This window comes from Micropterus dolomieu, linkage group LG20 (assembly GCF_021292245.1).
Source record: "Micropterus dolomieu isolate WLL.071019.BEF.003 ecotype Adirondacks linkage group LG20, ASM2129224v1, whole genome shotgun sequence".
NCBI lineage: Eukaryota > Metazoa > Chordata > Actinopteri > Centrarchiformes > Centrarchidae > Micropterus > Micropterus dolomieu.
The window spans coordinates 4,206,774-4,227,025 of NC_060169.1; the positions used below are offsets into that span (position 1 = coordinate 4,206,774).

At 38.1% G+C, this 20,252-nt stretch overlaps 1 protein-coding gene across 1 annotated transcript; it reads right to left on the reverse strand.

Moving 5' to 3' along the window:
• Positions 1–537: 537 nt before the first annotated feature.
• Positions 538–2,695, reverse strand: LOC123958971 (myoblast determination protein 1 homolog). The gene is made up of 3 exons (XM_046032778.1): positions 2,004–2,695; positions 1,614–1,686; positions 538–962 (listed from the first exon to the last, which is right to left on the reverse strand). The coding sequence occupies exons 1-3, from the start codon at positions 2,535–2,537 to the stop codon at positions 769–771; spliced, it is 801 nt and encodes a 266-aa protein (XP_045888734.1). The 5' UTR covers positions 2,538–2,695; the 3' UTR covers positions 538–768.
• Between the last annotated feature and the right edge of the window lie 17,557 nt (positions 2,696–20,252).

Sequence of the window (20,252 nt, forward strand, 5' to 3'; positions counted from 1 at the left end):
TGGTTGAGTCTCAGCGATGTCATCAACGCTGTTTTGAGCAGAAAAGCTCTCATAAATCCATCAAAACGAAGTTAATGACTAGCTGGGGAACATACAGCGGAGTATTTGGCAGCTAAAGCGACAGATATGCAAAGCAGAGCTAAAAGGTGAGTGAATATTGGACATATTGGACAGGTCCAAATGAATGATCATGTTGCTTTGCGTCTTCTGGTTGTGCAAATAAGCAACTGTTTTCCAAGATCGCCATATAGACTTAATGAATGTCAATGATGTGTTTACAGCTAGTTATCAGTTAATGATGGTTTAAATAAATAATGTTTGGCTGCATGTTTGTAATAAAGGAGGAAAAGACTCAAACATACATAGAGCTCATTATGCCAGCAGAATTAAGCATCTATTTGTATATATTTATAATGGATGCAAATATTGGAACAGATGAAAACCATTTTACTGAGGAGAAGAAGTCAGAATATAAATATTTCTTTATTAAAATGTCATTCACTCATAAATAATATATAGAAATCTATGACACAACAATCCCAGCATCCCTTGTGTCTGTATATGTGTGCATGTGTGTGTGTTTGTGTGAGAGGGTACTGTGAACAAATAGCTCTTATTTACAAACAAAATGGTCCTCGTTCTGCTGAGATTAATGGAACACAGTCTTCAGTTTGTTCGGGAGGATAAAAATCAAAGCAGCAGTCTGAAGAAACTTCAGGAAAAAGTCTGTATAAGTTTGTGGAATACGAGTCCTCGGCTCCATCACGTTCAGAGCGGTTCGTAGATGCTGTTGGGTTCAGCAGAGGGACAGGAGCCTGCAGGGCTGCTCTGAGGCGATCCAGGGCCGCGGGGAACCACGCTGTCGCCCGGGGGGGGCACCGCTGGATCTGTGCTTATTCGCTCTACAATGCTGGACAAACAGTCCAGACTGGAAACGAGCGACCGTTTACCGCTGCAGGAATCTGTTAGAAAGAAACAGGAAAATATAGTTTAGTCAGATTAGGAGGAGTTGGTCAAATTCAAGATCAACCAGGCCATAATAAAAATCTGATTGTTTAAAGAAGCAATTATCATAATAAAAGAGTAAATGGTCATATTTCATACAAATCATACCAAAAACTGGTCATATTAAGGGTGAAACTGGTCAGAATAAACAAAGAGCAAGTTATATTAAATGACAGATTGATCATATTAAAAGACAAATCTGTTATTACTTTAAGTAAAGAGGGGGCCGTATGTTTATTTAGCACTTTGAGATTTCCCTGAAATGTAAAGTGCATTATAAATAAAATTTATTATTATTATTATTATTATTATTTTTAAGAATTAAGTCATAAATTAGTTACATTAAAGCAGAAAGCACGTCATATTAAACAAGCTGGGCTTTTTAAAAGATTAGTGTGGTCGTATTAAAAACCTAATCTGTTATATTAATGCTGACACTTCCGACATTAGAGGACAAATTGGTTGTATTACAGAAGCTGGTTACAAAAAAAGAGAAAGCAGACATATTTAAGTACAAACACACTATGAGTCTCATTAAAAACTAGTAAAACTACTTGTATTAAATGAGGGGAGCAACTAAAGTAGAAACACGTCATATTCAAACTGACCGTCTGCTGTCTGGCTGCAGTAGGAGCCATCACTGTTTTCGCTCCTGGACGAACACGGGGATATTAAATCCATCTGGAAACACAAATCAATCAAGACAATTTCACTCAACGAACTAAACTTCAGTGACCAATTGTCAAACACAAGTAAAACACACAAAAATGAAAAGGGCTAAGGTCAAACAATTGTTTACATTAAAATGTGAAATGAACAAATCAGTAAATAATCATAAATAAGTTTAAGTTTTTAAAACTGGCTGATTTTAAAGTTGATTTAAAGAGCTCCGTCATTCAAAATGTGTCGAGGCACTGTGGCCAAAAATAAATATCCCAAACACATTCCAAACATTTCATGAGGCAGCACATGAACTGTTCAGCTGTTCTTGGACTCACCATGCCATCAGAGCAGCTGGAGGCGTCTGAATCCCCGCTGTAGTGTTCCAGCGGCGGGTAGAAGCCGTTGTCTCGGCCGGCCCTCAGCAGCGCCTGCAGAGATTCGATGTAGCTGATTGCATTGCGCAGGATCTCCACTTTGGGCAGCCGCTGGTTTGGATTGGACGCCGTGCAGCGCTTTAGGGTCTCAAAGGCATTGTTGACCTTACTGAGCCGTCGCCTTTCCCGCATTGTTGCCGCTTTCCTCCGGTCTTCATGTGTTGTTTTCTTCTTGCAGGCCTTGCAGGCCCAAAGCAGGCAATGTCCTGCCTGGTGGGGGCCCCCGGGAGCCCTCACATGCTCATCCTCCTCCTCTGTGAGGGGGACGTCATGGTGGTGATGGTGATGAAGATGGTCCTCTGACTTTAGCAAGCTGGCGTGCGTCAGCCGAGCGTCCAGGTCGTCAAAAAAGTTAATGTCGCTGGTGCTGAAGCAGGGGTCATTGTAGAAGTCATCAGCAGAGGAGAGAGGGAAGGGAAGGTCGGACAGATCCATCTTTCCCTCTGCAGAAGATTCTCTGAGAACGACAAGAGGGTGAAGAGGAGGAAAAGTCCCTTGAAAAGTTCCTCTGATGACTGAAAAAGTCCCCACAAAGTGTCTTCTATTTGTCAAACTAAAGAGCGTCAAAGAAAGGAAGAAAAAGGGAAAAAGAAAAGAAAAGTCTCTCCTCAAAGTCTCCTGTCAAAGTTAGTTGACCTGAACTGAAGTGGAGAACGCTCGTGTTTTTAAAGGGCCAGTCTGTGTAACTTCAGCTACTTTGGCTCGGTTTGTCTTTATAAAGGAGTCAATGTGTGGGCAGGGCTGTGGTTTAAGTGACCAATGTTCTGAGGGGGTGTGGTGTGTGTGTGTGTGTGTGTGTGTGTGTGTGTGTGCGGAGGATGGGTGGGTCACTGAGGTGAAACTCAGCAACAAAAAGGAAGCAATAAAAAAGCAATGGAGTCCATCTTAAGAATCAAAGAAAAATCTCTACTAGAGGTCAAAAACTATATATGTTTCCTATATTTTAACTAAGATCTGTCAGTTTGCAAGTTTATTTTCAAGAAAGATATTTGGAAATGTTCACAACAAAAGTGAATGTGAAACATCTTCTTAGAGACTGAACTCTTCTGTTCATTCTGCATCATCAGACAGTCAGCTCTGGCAGCATTAACGTTTGCGATTTACTTGTTTTTACACTTCCTTATTATCGTAATTGTCACACCACACCATCATCACACCATACAGATATTTGACAGTTTAAGACACTTTGACTTTCTGGTCATTTAGTGTCTTTAATTGTGAAATTAATAAAACACATTTTTGTTAATTATTCAGACAAGTGTAAGTGTACTTAAGGTTACTTTTATTACATTTTGAAAAAGTTGAATCCCTCAAAGTTGAGCAAGAAAGACTAAAACTTTCCAACAATCATGCTGTTGACATGAAAATAAAAGTAAAAGTACCAGTACCAGTGACATTATCAGGGTGTAAAGTAATATCACAGAGATGTGACTGCTGTCCTGCTGAGGAGGTCATAATGTCACACAGTTGTCCGGTCTCTGATCTGAAGTGGACGTTGCCATGCCCACTCAAAGTTTGTGTGTGTGTGTGTGTGTGTGTGTTTGTGTGTGTCTGAGAGACAGAGAGAGAGAGAGAGAGAGAGAGAGAGAGTCACTAGACAACAGTTTAAGACAATTTGGTAAAAAGCTCTCATTCACAGACTGATTTTCATTTTTTTAAGTTTGTTTGATCGTCTGTTTTTGAGTCTTATAGATTTTGTCTCTGTGTCTTTAAAACGCTGCTGAAATCACAATGGTGTACACCGTAGGTGTGATGGCATTGTGATTAGATGAAAATCCAAATGTTTTGTATTATTTATTTTTGTATATAGTTTTTTTCAATCTGAAAATTGTGGTTAATCTAAGTTTCACACTAAATTCCGACTATCATTTCAGATTGAACAGGTCATTTCATTTGATATTTATTATATTATGTGTTCTGTTTATTTATTTATTTATTGTCTTGTAAGTATGTTTTGTGTTTTTATGTTGTCTTGTAAATGTGAGATTTTTCACAGCTTCAGAGATATAAAGTTGTTGTGTGACACAACAGCTCACATCACAGACTCCTCACAGCTTAATGGGAAGGCAGCACGTTAAATTTAGCAGCTTGTGAAATCTAAGACAAGTGCCCTTTTAACTGAGGCTGGTATCATTTTGGAATATCCCCCAACTCTCACACGCCCTCCTCTCCTTGGGACACATTCAAATAAACCAAACATGAACCTGATGGCAGCAGAATCAAATGCTGCGACCAAGGTGTCAGCTCTGTTAAAATTTAAAATACTGTACACGAATGTACAAGACAAAGTTCATAATGTGACATAAACTAACAAATAAATAATAACAAACAAGCAGTTCAAAGTTCTCAAAAAATCTCCCAAGATTTTGTTTAGTGTATGAAATCAGTTATGAAAGTGTGACACATCTACAGCAGTTAGATGAATGAAAAACTCACCAGGCACTAAGAAAATATAAACAAACTACATATTGTGCAAGAAACACAGCAGGTGACACTACATGCTTGATTTGGAAAGTAATATTGAGACACAGTGAGAAACTTTGTTGTTAGTCCATTATGGTCTAGAAATCATTCAGGCAGACAAGGTTACTGTTTATCTAATTAAATTCTGCTGTGATCTCCAGTCAGTATAAAACACTTAAAGGATATGACTGGTGTTACTTGGCAATCAACAAATCCCATAAAAAAATCTAGCCACTAACCTATTATTCCCACTGAAGACTAATCTTTAAAAACACCTCACTTATATCTAGTATCACTTTTTAGTATAATTTTCTTTAAGGCTCAGTAATTTTGTAAAACAGCTGTTCACTGTAGTTATTTAAACTGTTACTCTAACAGGAGGATATAGTGCATTTTTTGGGGACTATTTCAGCGGAGGATTAATCCACATTTGGTGCTCTAATGAATAATTAGGTGTATGTGTGATTGCAGCCTGTCCTCACCAGAAAAATAGCTGTATAGGTTGATTGTGCTGCAGCTTCTTGGATAACTATGACTGAAAGGCTGAGAATCTCCACAGACAGACAGTAACAGTGCCTCGATTTCAAATGTGAAGAGCTGTAGACTTGAATTTGCTAGCTTTACCTCTTACCTTTTCCAAGTTTTTGGGCCCAAACCATTGTTGGGACGCACTGGTTTCTTGGACTAATTTAGCCTTGCTCCTAGCTGGTAACGTATGGACAGACGTATCTCTACACTTTGTTAGAGAGAGCAGTAAAATATGTAGCCGGTAACTAGAGGTCCGGACCACTCTGCTGATGAAGAAAAGTGGTGACATTCACACTGCAAACAGGAACTATATGTCCTCTGCAGCAGCAAACACAATCCACAACTGTAACACTATTACGCTGCAACCTGAGCATCTAGCCCATCCCGCAGCGCTGGAGCCAAACTAAACGTGCCACGCACACATTTCACCAACACCTATTTTTTTAAAATAAGATCACAGTGGCTTTAACTAGTTGTGTTTTATAAAGATTAGAATCTCTATTCAGAAATTTGAAAATCATGACCCATCCCTATACAATAGAGATTTGTTTACTACAAGTAAAACATAGAACATGACCAGACTTAGGCCATGCTTTGATTTAACTCATTAGTTAGTTTCAGTTTAGAGGTAGTGAGTGAGCAACTCTTTGCAGCTGGAACACTGCCTTGAGGCTTTGGACTCCACATGTTGAAGACATCTGAGCATCATTTCATAAACTCACATCTATATAAAGTTAAATAACTACTGCTGTATAACTTCATACACACAGATATATATCAAAGCACATTCACTTTGATTATGTACTTGCTGTCATCTTGATTTGGAGGGAGGAACCCATTTTAATAACTTATTTTAATACATATTTCCTTAAAAAATTATATTCTACATATCTGTTTCCACTTTTACACATTCACAGTATATATTCACAATGAACCAACTTAATGCAAAACATGGGAAAAATCTATCTTAACCTTCAACCAACCTTTCTGTCCAAGTTTCTCTTGTTGAATAACAGCCTTACCACCCCTCCCTACTTCCTCAAAATCCTGATCATAAACTGTATGTATGAGTGTGATGCCTGGAAACAATGCTCCTCCACACTCCTCCTCTCCATTTTATGTGTAGGAGGTTTGGTGTGTGTGGCTGTGTGTGAGCCAACAAAATGTATCATTAGAATTATAAACAGTTTCCCTAGAAACACAAATATTAATAACATCTAAACAATGTGAGATTTTAATGATGGCAACAATAAAATACTGGGCAGAATATACATGTGATTTTGTCTGTATAAAAAAAATGTTTTTATCCAGCAATCAGGTTTCTTGCTGCAGAGCTATGAGAGTCCAGTCTAATAGTGAATTATCCTCGTGCTTAACTCACAGGACTGCACTCAAACTTACAATGATGTAGTCATTTTATTCTAAAAATAAACAGCTTTGAAATATTTTTGATGGTACACTGACTTGTAATAAGGTGAATGGCATCTCTGTCATTGCCACTCCAGCCCGGAGCTAAAAGAGCTGAAAGGATACAAGACAGACGCAGAGCTGGCCTACGTTTAGACTCGTACGTGATATTCGCTTACTTGCTGCGCCTCTTGTTGTTGCACTTGCTTGATGTTCAGGCTGTGTTAGCAAAGTTGTCGACTCGCCAGTTTTTGGTCACAAGCAATGTAATCGTAACAAATGCATGTGTACATTTATGACAGCAGTACATAAGTGAACTGTACTTCTAAACTGGGGGAGCCAAATCTGAAAAAATACCAATTCTTGCATAATGTAGCTTTAAATTGTGGTGTTCATTCACTGACTCTGACACAGCAACAACAGTGGTTGTCTGTCACAGCGCTTGACAATCACATTCACACTCACATTCACATCTACAGGTAATCAGGGTCTCCAGTTCCAAACAGACGCTCAAGGTACCGTTTACTGTATGAGACGCCGAGGGCCGTGACAAAGTGTTGGCGTTTGACGACCTGGGAATGAGACCGGGCTGCGAGTTCATCCCTTCACCTACATGTATTTGGACTGTGGAAGGAAACTGAAGAAACAGCACAATGCTGTCCACGGGGTCAGATGCCACCCCAGCCCTCTCTGGGCACACCAATGTTTTCTATTATATATTACTTGTTAAGTGATGTCTTGAATCAGTTACAGGACTAACTTTCTCAAAAGTCTGAAATCCCATTTTAGAACGTTTTGACTAAAAAGTAACAGAAAGAAACTGGATTGTTAGTTCTGCAGTTCTGCACTCCAGATTTTCTCTGCTTTTTGAGTTTTGCTGGAGCTCTTAATCCCATTTCCGTCTTCTGGAGTTACAGCAAAGGTCTCATGTTTCATAAGGACCCTTGATATCCCACCAGGGACTGATACCAGATCAGTTTATATTGTCTGGTACCAGGCTAGGATATTTTTATCAGGCTGTTAAGGTGTGTGTGTGTGTGTGTGTGTGTTTGTGTGTGTGTAGTTCAGGTGGGTAGCACCTTCTGCTGTAATGTTACATGTGTTTTGTGTTTATGGATTGTGTTCTGTAAACTGTGATGTTTGAGAGATTTATAGTGTCTCATGATAAGAAGCTCCCATGTTGTCATGAGACACATAAACATTTCATTTAAACTTTATTAATACTTACTTACAACATGGCTTTGATTCTAAAGAGTCCCTTATTTTGATAACAGCCCAGAGGAATGATTATTTTCATCAATGCTTTAAAATCCTTTCTCAGTTTCTCCTTTTAATCATTTAGTCCATAATAATTTGATGCCCAGCATTTTCCAGAGTTGAATTTTTCATCAGTAGCCACAAAAGAAGTAGCTAAACTAATAAAAATCAAAAAAGATTATATAAACAAAATAAGGCATCCAAATCATTAAATTTTTTTATGTTGTAGCTGTTTGATATTCTTATGTGACAAATGACGTCTTATGTGACGTTATCGATTAATCAACTAATCATTTTCAGCTCCAATGTTTTGTCAATGTCTACCTTTATCAAGCGCTGCTGTTTCTCTTTCTAATGAAAACAAACAGACAGTAAATCTTCAGTCCCGTCACCTGTCGTCAAAATCATCATCAAAGCTCAAACGAGGAAACCATGAAACCTCAATCTGATCTCATGTGCCGTGAACGGGCATGTCGGGACACGCAGAGGAGGACAGGGTGACAGCCGGCTGGACCTGGACGTGGATTCCAGATGGATCAGAGCTCAGAGGGACTCGCTAAACACACACACACACACACACACACACACCACTGTACCCCCACCTCAGTTTTATGACTCCTGCTAACAGTCAAAGCAAACTGACCGTCGTCTGGCTAATGAGTTGTTTCACTCCTCCTGATTCCCAGCCCCCTGTGTTACTCTCCTTCTCCCATTGTTTTCAACGGAGAGATGACACAACGCCACAAGCTCACTAATGGATTCCAGGGTGTGCTTCAAATTAAGTACTTGCCAGAGTGTGTCAGAGTGAAACAGAAAATCTAACAATCACACCAATTTGTACGATTCCTTGTGTCTCGCCACTCTCTAAAAGTAGATGTGATTTCCATCCACATGTTTTAATACAAAATATTGCAAAAAATATTTTCATTGTTATTGGCTGAGGTGACAATGTGACAAAGTTCAATAGAAACAAAGTGAATAAATAATGACGTACATGAAGCTTATCAATTAAACATCACTGATGCTTCCGCTGAAGAGAAGGAATATAGCCAAATGAATACACCTACATGAAACAACAATGCCATATTTTCATCACATTTTGCACATGGTTTTTCAACATTTGAGGGTTTTAATAACATCACCTCAGTGTGCCCTCTTCTTCTGCAATGATTTAATGGCACCAAAATGGAGAATTAGCGCATGCTAGTTTTTCATTTCATGTGCCCAACTCTTGATTTGCATAACATTAGCAGATGGAAACAAGCATAAATTATCATTTTGTTTAAAGCCATGCTATTAAATGTAGAGTCTTGTGCTTCTGTGCAAGTTTCACTTGTCTTAAAACAGTGGGAGCCACAACCAGGCCTACAACCTACTTTCAAAAGCTACAATATTTTAAATGTTTGATTAAATGTTCAGTAGTAAAAACAAGACACCAGATTCTTAAATGTTATGAGAGTTAGGAGACTGAGAGAAACCCACTCAGTGCAGATATATTGATGTTATTAACCTGGTTAATCTGGTTACTCCCAATAAGTCAAAATATATCCAAAAATCTAAATTCAAATGGTAGGGTTATCATGGTGCATGATGACACAAAATCAGTAAAAAAACAAAACAATTTAAGCTCAAAATGTCTCAAAATATGCCACTACTGGTTCAAACACATAGTAGACTGGAAATCAGTAAACAACTATAAAAGCATGCAGAGCAGTTCATTCTCAACACACGGAAATGGTGGAAAATAAACAAAAAGGTTAAAAAGGTATCCATTCGGAAGCATTCACATGCAGACCTGTCACTGCCACTGATATAGTCCAAAGGAAAACAAAACCCAGGCAGCTGCTGTGTGTCGCAGTGAGAGAGGAGGTGGAGGTGGAGGTGGAGTTGGACAGGTGTACCACTTCTCTGTGGACAAACTGAGTGACGCTGGCACTGGCTGACCGTGAATTACTACTTCCTGTTGCATGGAGAGGTGGTTGACCTCTAGACACACTGTGATGGCCGTGACTAACTGTTCTAAGTAGCCTGCTGGGATGCACACAGCACAAACACACACAGACACACACACACACACACACACAGACACGTTAACCAGGCTGTTCCCTCCTGCAGCCTTCATTGGATCAGTTCATCTAAATAAATCCTTCTGTACTGTAGTGTATGTATCCATGCATTACTGCCGTTATCACACGGCAACCTTGTGTTTGCAAGAACTATAAAATAAAAGATTCATCTTTAGCTTTTGATACACACACACACACATATATATATATATATATATAAAACACACACACACACATATATATATATATATATATATATATGTGTGTGTGTGTGTGTGTGTGTGTTTTATATATATATATATATAAAACATATATATGACATATTTGGTGATCAAGTGCTTCAAGTTATCTCAACGCTGTTGTTACCTGACTGATGATAAACAACAGCAATGTTTGGTCCTTTTCTCAAAAATGATGAATGATTTGGATTACTGCATTTCAGCGTCACGGAAAAGTTTGAAGACACAATCAATCAACACGATCAAATATGTGCTTGTCATGTTGTTAAAAAGAATATGTTTTGTAGGAAACATACCATTTCCTACTAAACATATTGACCAATGCAACCAAGCTTCCAAACATAAACTTGCTTTTAAGAGTTTACAGCCATGCTAGCTACTCTCTGCACAGTGGCTAACATTTGCTAATCAGCATTAAACACGAAGTACAGTTGAGGCTGGTGGGAATGTCATTAGTTTTGCATTACTAAGAATATGTTTTGTAGGAAATGTAATTAGGTTAAATTCCTAGAGCATCTATTTGCCAGTGCAAATTTGTTTAATCAGCTGTTTTAGGAAACAGTCCAACAGTACTCAGTGTGTTATGTCACAATCTCTGCTGCCACTGCTACTTCTAGTAAGTCAGATTTAATAACATCAGAGATTTGATCATGTGGACTGTGTGTAACTGTGGTCTAAATGTACTAATATTGCAATTATAACAGTATGTTCACTGTAGCAGTAATATAGTCCATGTAGCTGTATTGTAACTACACACTACAAGTACTATGCATTCAGTGAAGAGGCAGTAACAGTGAGCTGTTCGCTCTGATCTGAACTCCAGCTCTGATTACTCATGTGTGACTCCTCCTCTGTAAGAAAATAAAGGAGAAACCAACACTGTGTTTTCAGTCATTGTTAGTGAGAATTCTCGTGGTTTTCCCCTCTGTTACGAAGCAACACAAGTAATGAATCACCGCTGAGAGAAAACCACAGAAATGTTTTCTTCACAGATTTTGCTCGATAAGTGCTGATTTTGAAAATTATTTCTGCAGATACAGAGAAAAAGGGAAGGTCTGTAATTTCAGGATTTACAAAGCAACAAAACATTCCTTGCATATTTACTAGTGATCATTTCAGTGGCAGAGTGAGATACATTTCAGAGGTACGATTATCTGTCAGCTATGGTTATAGTTACTCTACAAATTCAGATTTTGCATATCAAACTTTCAAAAATTAGCTCTACTTTGACCAGCTACAACCGTAACACGTTCCTCATATGTTAAGTTATCAATCATTCAAATCCAACAACATCAAACATATAATAACCCTGAAAGATGCCGTTCTTCATAATGAGTACTTTTGATACTTTCAGTATATCTAATATTTCTGTGCTTTTCCTTATATTTCAAATGCAAGAAATTTACTTGTAACAGAGGATTTTTACAGTGGGGTATTGCTGCTTTTACTTAATAGAATATCTGAACACTTCTTCCACCATTACAGAACTCATAACAACTTCTAAATCAAACTGAAAATTCACATACAGCCTTTCTTAGTGCTTCATAATATATATATATATTATCAATGTACTTGCTGGCTTATTCTTGCCACTTCTCTCTTTTACGATGTAGGCTATAAACTGTATTACCTGTTTTTGGGTGACTTGAAAAGCGCTGACAAATAAAATGCATTATTATTATTATTATTATTATTGAAACATTTACTGTTTAAGGAAGCAGCACCATCTATCTTTCTGTCCCCACATTCCTCCACTGTGCTTTGGTCTTGAGAACAGATCAGATCCACCTCTGTCTTCACTCTTCCAAAGGGTCAAAGGTTAAATCAATTCAACCTGTTCTCTCTATCTGCTCCTGCTGTGACAAAGCCATCAGGTCACTTCCTGTAGAGGGGACAAATGTCCTGCGCTCCCTCTCTTTCTGTCCCAGGACGTCACCTGATGGCCGGGGTCTGGCCTTGTCATCAGCTGCCTCTGACATCGGGATGTTTTTTTTCTCCTCCTCCTCCTCCTCCTGGATGTAAATCAGAGCAACGCTGCTGTCCTGTTCAAAGACAGGGTGACAAAAGGGGCAGTGATTGAAGTGGTGACAATGTGTTTTATGAGCTACTGGCCTGAACAGGAAGGACTCAATAACATGTCAAAGTCAAAGTCTGAAGGGTTTTTGTTTTGTTTTGTTTTGTTTTGGTCAACGTTTTATAAATATCAAGAACGTTTACTTACTGACTTGACTTGTTGAAATGTAAGAAAATAATGCATTTCCCAGAGTACCATTTTCAAATAGCTAATTTGTTAATATTTTGTAATTCAAATTGCTAATTTTTTTCGTCCAAAACAAACAATGGCTAAAACAATTAATCAATTATCAGAACAGATGCCCATTCATTTTCAATTAGTCAATCAACTTCATTTCAGCAGTATGCTATGATTAATGAACGCATTTACTTTTTTTAGAAATTGCCGCAATTATCTCAGCATGTGTAATTTTTTTATTCATAAATGAGAGAAATCAAATAAAAACCAACGGTTGACAAACGCTAATGAATTTTGTTAATATTTTGCAATTCAAATGTATTTATATTAACTGAATTATATCAGTTATCATCTTTTATACCTAGTTTGACACAATATACATTTACCAGGACCCTTTAATTCCACTAATAATTAGATTAAAAATTATTCTCACTCACAACTGGATGAGCTCATTCTGAAAGATATTTTCTTCAATGAAAAACCAAATAAAACTGGTAAAAAGCTCTTGAAGACTAATATATCCTCATATAGCCGTCTCCTGTTCAATAACTGTCAGAATAATAAAACTGTTATACATTGGTGAGCCAATAATTTTGCCAGGAACTTAATGTGCCTCTGTCTCTCTCACATTTAATAGAGTTTACCTTTCACATGTCAGAATCCTTGGAGCATGGATACAGGACACGTGAGAGCAAGTGACCAACACCTCGGTAGGAATTCTCATTCAGATTCATTGCAGTCACTGTAGAACATATATCATGTTACTGTAAGTGTGTGCAGCAGACTGGAAAACAGCATGATGGAGAGAAGTGCAGAAGAGCTTCAGTGCAGCACACATAAGCAGGTTTTACTAAAACAAAATTACACGCATTAGGCAATGGCTAAAAAACGTAAAAACATTCACAAATTACATAGAAAAATGGTTTACTACTTATTAAGCTGCTTAATAAGCACTGATGTGACACTTGTGTCCTTTCATTATTAAGAAAAGTTTGTTTTAAGGTTCAGAAGGAAGTTATAGAGAAATCTTAAAGATTATCAAAGCAACAGGAAAATCCTGTTAGGAGTTCAAATGAGGCCCTGAATACTTATGTAATAAAATAATTCAGTTTTTGATAATTGATAAATATTTAAAATGTGTTTTTGCAGAGTAAATCAAATCAATTTTAAATTAAATCCTTAACATGCATGCTGTGTCATTTTATATTTTCAGATGTTCAAATGCAACCATTGGTTTCCATTCATTTCCTCATGGTATTAAATCAAATAGCAGACTCTTGAATCTTGACGCTTGAGCCAAAGTTCATGTGAAAGTAAATAAACAAAGACATACAAAACCCCTTGTCCTTTAATCTTTTACATAAATGTGATCAAAAGTGCAGAAAATACTGCATAATATAGTAGAGATCATGACAATGGTTTCCTCAGCCCTTCTTCACCTCATGTCCAACACTTGCACTCAAAAACCTTTGTGTGTGTGTGTGTGTGTGTGTGTGTGTGTGTGTGTGTGTGTGTGTGTGTGTGTGTGTGTGTGTGTGTGTGTGTACTTCTGCAGCTGCTTTGAGCTTGTCAAAATGACAGCCATTTTCCAGTGATGTCACTGTGAGAATTGACCCACAGTGCATTTCTCTCTGCCTGGAACTCTGCTGGCCAGCTCAGTGCTTGGCTGAGGAGAAGTTTTGGGATATGACAGCTGCTGATTGGCATGTTGGCAGTTGGCATCACTTCTTGGGTTGAATTTTCATGTTCATCTCAGGGGGTCAACATGAGCTTTTTAGCCTGGTTTGCCTTTTTCTTTTAGTCTGTTATCTCTCTTTCATTACTGTTTTTTTGTATTTTATAACTCTATCTGACTTTGTTTGAAGCCACAGTAAGAAGGAAGTAGTTACTGAAAGGAATCACAAGTCATCTGAGGCCAGTTCCTATAGTGTAATTCCTGCAGCTGGTATATTCTCAACATGTTATCATCCCAGGGCATCAAATATTGACGCTTTGACAAAGTTTCGGTATTTGAACCACACGGTGTGGCATCCGTATGAAATGCATTTTTAAGATGTGGACAACATTATGAAATGTTAGCACTTTGGTTAGGTTTTGGCACCAAACTACAGGTTTAGGAAAAGATCATGGTTTGGGTTGAAAAAAGTACATTATGTGACACATAATGTAACTTTAAGCCCATACCAGTGTATTTGGTTTAGTTCCTTACCTCAGCTACAAAGAGTGTACAATTAACATTTTTGCAAAACATGGAGAAGCACCGTCTGGAACAAACTCCCAAAAAACCATACTACTCTCAGTTCTTTTAATTTGAGACTTTTTAATCATGCACTGCCCTCTAGCACAGTAATTATGTTTTACATTTCTCTGTTTATTCTGTTTAATTCCAGTTAAGCTTTTCCCCCCTCTATTTTTATGTCAGCCAGGTGTAGGGATCTTGAAATAAAAATTGTCATCCATACACAAGTTTGGTCTCATCTTGAACTAGAGCATCTGCAGATTAATTCCATACCATTATGTTACTATCCACTAAAGTATTTTGTACAGTGTGTCACAACAAAATGTTCTAAATAAATAACAATGTTTAAATTCAGAAGTGTATTGTTTACTTATTAAGTTTATGCAGTTAGGTGAACCCAAGACTCTCAGTCACAATGCCATTGCACTATTCTTAAAGAGAGCTAAGAAGACTATACTCTACAAAAAGACTATACTTCGTACACTATACTATACGAAAAAACGTTGTCCCCTTCATTCCACTACTCTTATACATACATGCTGGAGACACTAACTTCCCTGCACTCCCTGTTCCTACAGATGTGTTTTATTTTTTAATCCTATGTATTTCTATTTTACATATTGCTTTGTGCTTCTTTTATACATTTTATGTCTCATGAAAATCACTTTAAATTGCCTCGTTGTTGAAAGGTGTTCTAAAAAATAAACTTGCTTTGCCTTTTGCCATCTCATCTCACGCACCCACTGGCTTCTATTTATTTCTGTGTCAAAAACAGACTCTTGAAAGTCACTTGAGTTGCATGGTTGCTGTCTGGTAATGCATTTGATTAGTGAACACCTCATACCAGTATAGTCAATAAAAAAATAAATAAATACACCCATGCAAACTTCAGGTTCACTGTTATGGATTCACAACTCTCAAGAATCTGCAGATTAATCTTTACACTGATGATGGCAATTCATGGAAACCACAGAAAGTCTGAAACAGCAAAAAGTAAATATGACAAACTTGTATGTCTAAAACACAACAGCATGGTTGACAAACTGATTAGCTGTGATGTGAAATTTGTTTATTTATGTGCCATTAATTAATGATACACATATCATAAAAATGTGCCCAAAAGCAACCAAAATCTACTACTACTTAAAGTTTTCTGCACTCTAACATGCACATTATACAGATTAAGGTACAATAAAAATAGAAAATAATAATAAAAAGCTGAACCTTGAACCTTGAAATAAGCAATAATGAACACTAATAAACTTTCAGAGTGGTCATCCAGCAGCATCTTATTCGGTACAGTCGTCTCACATTCTCCTCATGTGACGTTTTTGTTTAGATTCCTAGTAAGAAAATCTCCCTCACTTCAGAGCTGTAACTATAGTTCGTTGACAGAATTAATACAAACATGCAGCTCTTAAACAGTGGGAGGGTGGGAGGTTTGGAGTAAGTAGAGTGCAGCTGTTGTAGCAGGCTTACCAGGCCCCACAACAACACCCTGCCAAACCCTTCATGCCAGCACACACAAAAAATGGAAAATGTACCTGGTACCTGAAAGCATCGACTGCAGGTTTAAAACATTTTTCTGTCTCATCCACCGTAAATTCAGGTGCACATATGTAATATTTCAGTCATTAAAAACGTTTCATACTCTGTACTCCCCAAGGTCTACACTTTTCCTTCGTGGGTTGTTTTCTTTGATAATTGAAAAGTTTACCTGGAGATCAAATGTGTGTTTTTCTTTCATTAACATGGCCAGAGTTAAACTGTTTGATGGTGTGTTGAAGAGAACAAAAACAGAACACAAAATTCAGCGAACAGGGCACTGCAGCTGCATGAACATGATACTAATTCCTCGCACCTTCCTGACACTGACTGAACACACGACAATCAGTCAGTAAGTTCCTTTGCTGCTGCAGATGCTAGATTGGCACTCAGCAGTTAGATGTTTGGTGACATCAGTGAGAGTTTTGTGCTGCGGTCCAGGCAGTGATCAGATGATCACTATGTGCCCTCAATCCCACAGTGCAGGCTTACAGGGGGAGGTGTCATGCCAACGGCAGCCAACTTTTAGTTGAACATTCCTATATCTGCTTTGTTGTCCTGCCATACAGTAACTTTCCTGTCATCTCAGATCCTGCCAGTCCCTCCTGCTCTGCAGTAACCCCTTTTACCACCATTCCCTATCACCTGATCGCCCCTGCATACCTGCACACATGTTCCCATTTTTCCCATCAGTCCTGCAGTACATAAGTACCAGCACATTCCAGTTCACTCTTTGGCAGATTGTCTATTGTGCTTCTGCCATTGCTGTTCTACCTGTTTGCGTTTGCCTGATCTTCTGTCTGTACCGTGGTACTTTTGCCCCTCAGCCTGACCACTTTTGGATGTGTTTCCCTTTATTCATCTGTCTGCCTGGTTTTGACTTTTGCCTGTTTTGGACCACCAATGAACTTGAACTTTTACTTGTCTTGTCTGTCTCTGAGTCATGCAAACCTGTTCTCTGCTAAGCCATTACATTAGTGTCAGTGGATGAAATCACGTCAGGCATCCTTGTGGACTGACATCATCGGCTGAGATTTGGGGCCTCATTTATGAAATGGAAAGAATAGATTTTGAAGTATGATTTACCCATAGTAGTAGTTATTTACAAAGCCTTACTTTGATGGGGAAATATCTTATCTCTAAGCAAAGTCTAGCTTTGCTGCTGGTCATGTAGGGGTTTTGCCATTTAGGGTGCATATTTAGTCCACCAAATAATAAATGTTGCCTTACTTCAAGCTAATCCACATTTGCCATGATCCCTTCTTCCAAAACGTTTGCTTTTCTGCATGGCTATTCCTGACAAAACTGTCATTTGTGCTAACATTATAGTGAAACTCAACTTTATTGTCAAAATGCTGTTTCTCACAGTCCTCCAGTGTAGAAAAACAGTAACACACAAACAGAGTATAAAAAACTTAAAATAACTAATTAAGCACTAAAATAACACACAAATGTGAAACTGGATAGTATATATAATGAGTAAGAACTGCAATATAAAAGGACAAATCACTGATTGTAAGGCAGGTGCCAATTTTAAGTTAATGTGAGCTTTATTGGTCACAGGTGCTCAAGTTACAAATGGGCCTCTTACAATCTGCGTATGCAAGGTTTTTTATACTCAGTATCTTTTAGAAATTGAATGTAAGCATGCGGTCAGAAATGGTCTTAAGACTAAGTTCAAGTATAAATCTAAAAACACTTAAAATAAATGAGGCCCTTGTTGCCATGAGAGGATGATCAGGTTCAAACAAAGACCATATAGACACCAGCCATTTTCAACAAGAAAAATGTAAATTAACGTGTGTTTTCATCCTATTAATATTAGGAGTTGAGTGTATTGAAATTTACAGTTGGTGGTCATTCTTGAGTCAGGTGTTGTTAAACCACTGCAGTAGAGGAGGGTGCAAAGAGATGACATAACAAAAAGAGCTCCAGCATTTAAGTTTGTGGGAGTTGAAGGCTTATCAGATGTCAAAACACTGCACTGCATGGTGCATTATGAGACAGGATTTCCTTACTGGAAATGTTCTGGAGCTTTAAACCATCTTGTGGCCTTCATTAGCAGACAGTTTGCTCTTGATGATATGGAAGTTCAGTTGATACCATGTGTTAAATTATGGACGTGTTCGCTCACATGACCAAAAGTCCATACTTAGGCCGAGCGATGACTGAACTACATCCACTGAAGTGAAGGCGACTAAAAGCTTGAGAAAATTTCCAGTAAGAGAACATAAACATTTTGTGTAAAACTTCTAAAGCTCAATTATTTGATTCTCCGTTTTACGATGATCATTAAATGGTAATTTTTCTTCAGGAGAAAAAAAGGTAATTACACTACAAATTCATTACAAAAGCAAGTATGAGTACAATTAAATAAAGATGTTTGTGCTAATAAGTGTTAAAATAGTTGAGTAATTTACACTATAATAATACAATTAATAAATCATTACAAATATTAATGAAATGAGTTAAAATACAAACAGCATAAAACATGTGCACATTTGCACTTCTTTAAAGAGAAGAAGAGAAATCTTCTTCTCAAACAGGCCATGATTTTTCCACAGTCATGTGACACGGGCCAGCTAAATTTGCCAGGGCTGTTTATTCCTACAGACAGTCTGAAAAAGGACTGAAAGGTGTGGAAGTGATACAGCCACCTACATTTTTTAAGGGAATTGATACCAAATGAGTAGCTTGAGAGTACTGAAGTATTGATCTGCCCATCCCTAACTTTCAGGTCAAAAGGGATCCACATTTAATGGGCTGCATGTTAAATTACAAAAGCAGATTCAAACAACATGTTAAAATACAGTCAAGGAAATGCAGTTGAAGTCATATGTAACCCATCTCAAAAGCTTAAAACTGAAATTCTAAATTTGCTCAGTTTTAAATATATGTCTTGGTTAGATTTCTATTTAAACTTACAAATCTCTACTTGGTGGGAAAGGATGTGAACCTTTAAGGGTCAGGTTAGGCTTGAACAGAACTAGTTTGTACGACATGTTGTCCGATTGTGTGGGAAATCAGAGCTGGCTATTCAACCATTCGACTAGCATACTGATTGCTTAAGTTCTTTGAGTTCCCAGGCCATCATGTGACCTGCACCTCAGACTACAACCACAACACCTGAGTGTCTTTAAAACTCAGCACTGGTGTTGCAGATCTGCACTCTGGTCACCATCTGAGCTCTGTGTGAGATCTCGCCTGGTGTTGTCAGCCTGTAGGATATAAACGGAGGTGGGCCAGCTTACACGTCTGCTAAAAATCCCTGGATTGTGTGGGTTCATGGCTCAGTATCATTTTCCCGTCTGCCCGTGCCAACATGCTGCAGCATGTAATCAGCCGTGCGTTCAGACCAGCCAGCCTGTCTGGAGTCTGAGCAGGCTGTGAAATGCCAATACGAGAGGAGGAGCAGATTTACTGGTCTTACTTCCTCTGAATATCCATCCTCACACATCTGGTTTAGTAGTTGATTGATACTGGACACTGATTCTCTGAAATTAAAGAAGCGAGTGCAACTTTTTTATTCTGTCTGAACAGTCCCAAATGTTGCTCTCTTACATCTGCTCAAGAGTCTCGAATACAGAAATCAGTTTCAGTGTTGAGACAGACAGAGAGAAACGTCTGAGAAATACACAGCATCTAAAATCAAAGACTAATGTACACACAGTGTACAGATTAATCCCAAAACAAAACTTTCATTGTTAACAAACATTATTTTCCTGATTACGTATGTCTTACACTGCTGATGGGGTAACAGACAGGATGTCTGCAGATACTTAAAATGTCCTAAGTCATTACTTATATTAAAATATAAATCCATGATATCTAACTTTAAAAGCAAGCTTATCGTCTGATTTACTCTTAAAACAAATAGTATTCATACATCCTTCTGCAGCCGTGTGCTCAGGCATGTGTAACATGTACTCTGATATTACAACGTGCAGAGACTGACCTTTTAAAGCTACATTTATTAATTTCTTTACCACTAGAGGGCAGAAAAATGCAGCGCTGACTTAACGTGATGCATTCTGGACTTAAAACAAGGCATGCTGGTTAGAAATTTTGTCTGACTTTCGCCGGCGCCGTTTTTATTCCCCGCCCCTGCAGTCACCTGCAGCTCATATTAGACAGTCAAGTCAGCGAAAGTCAGCC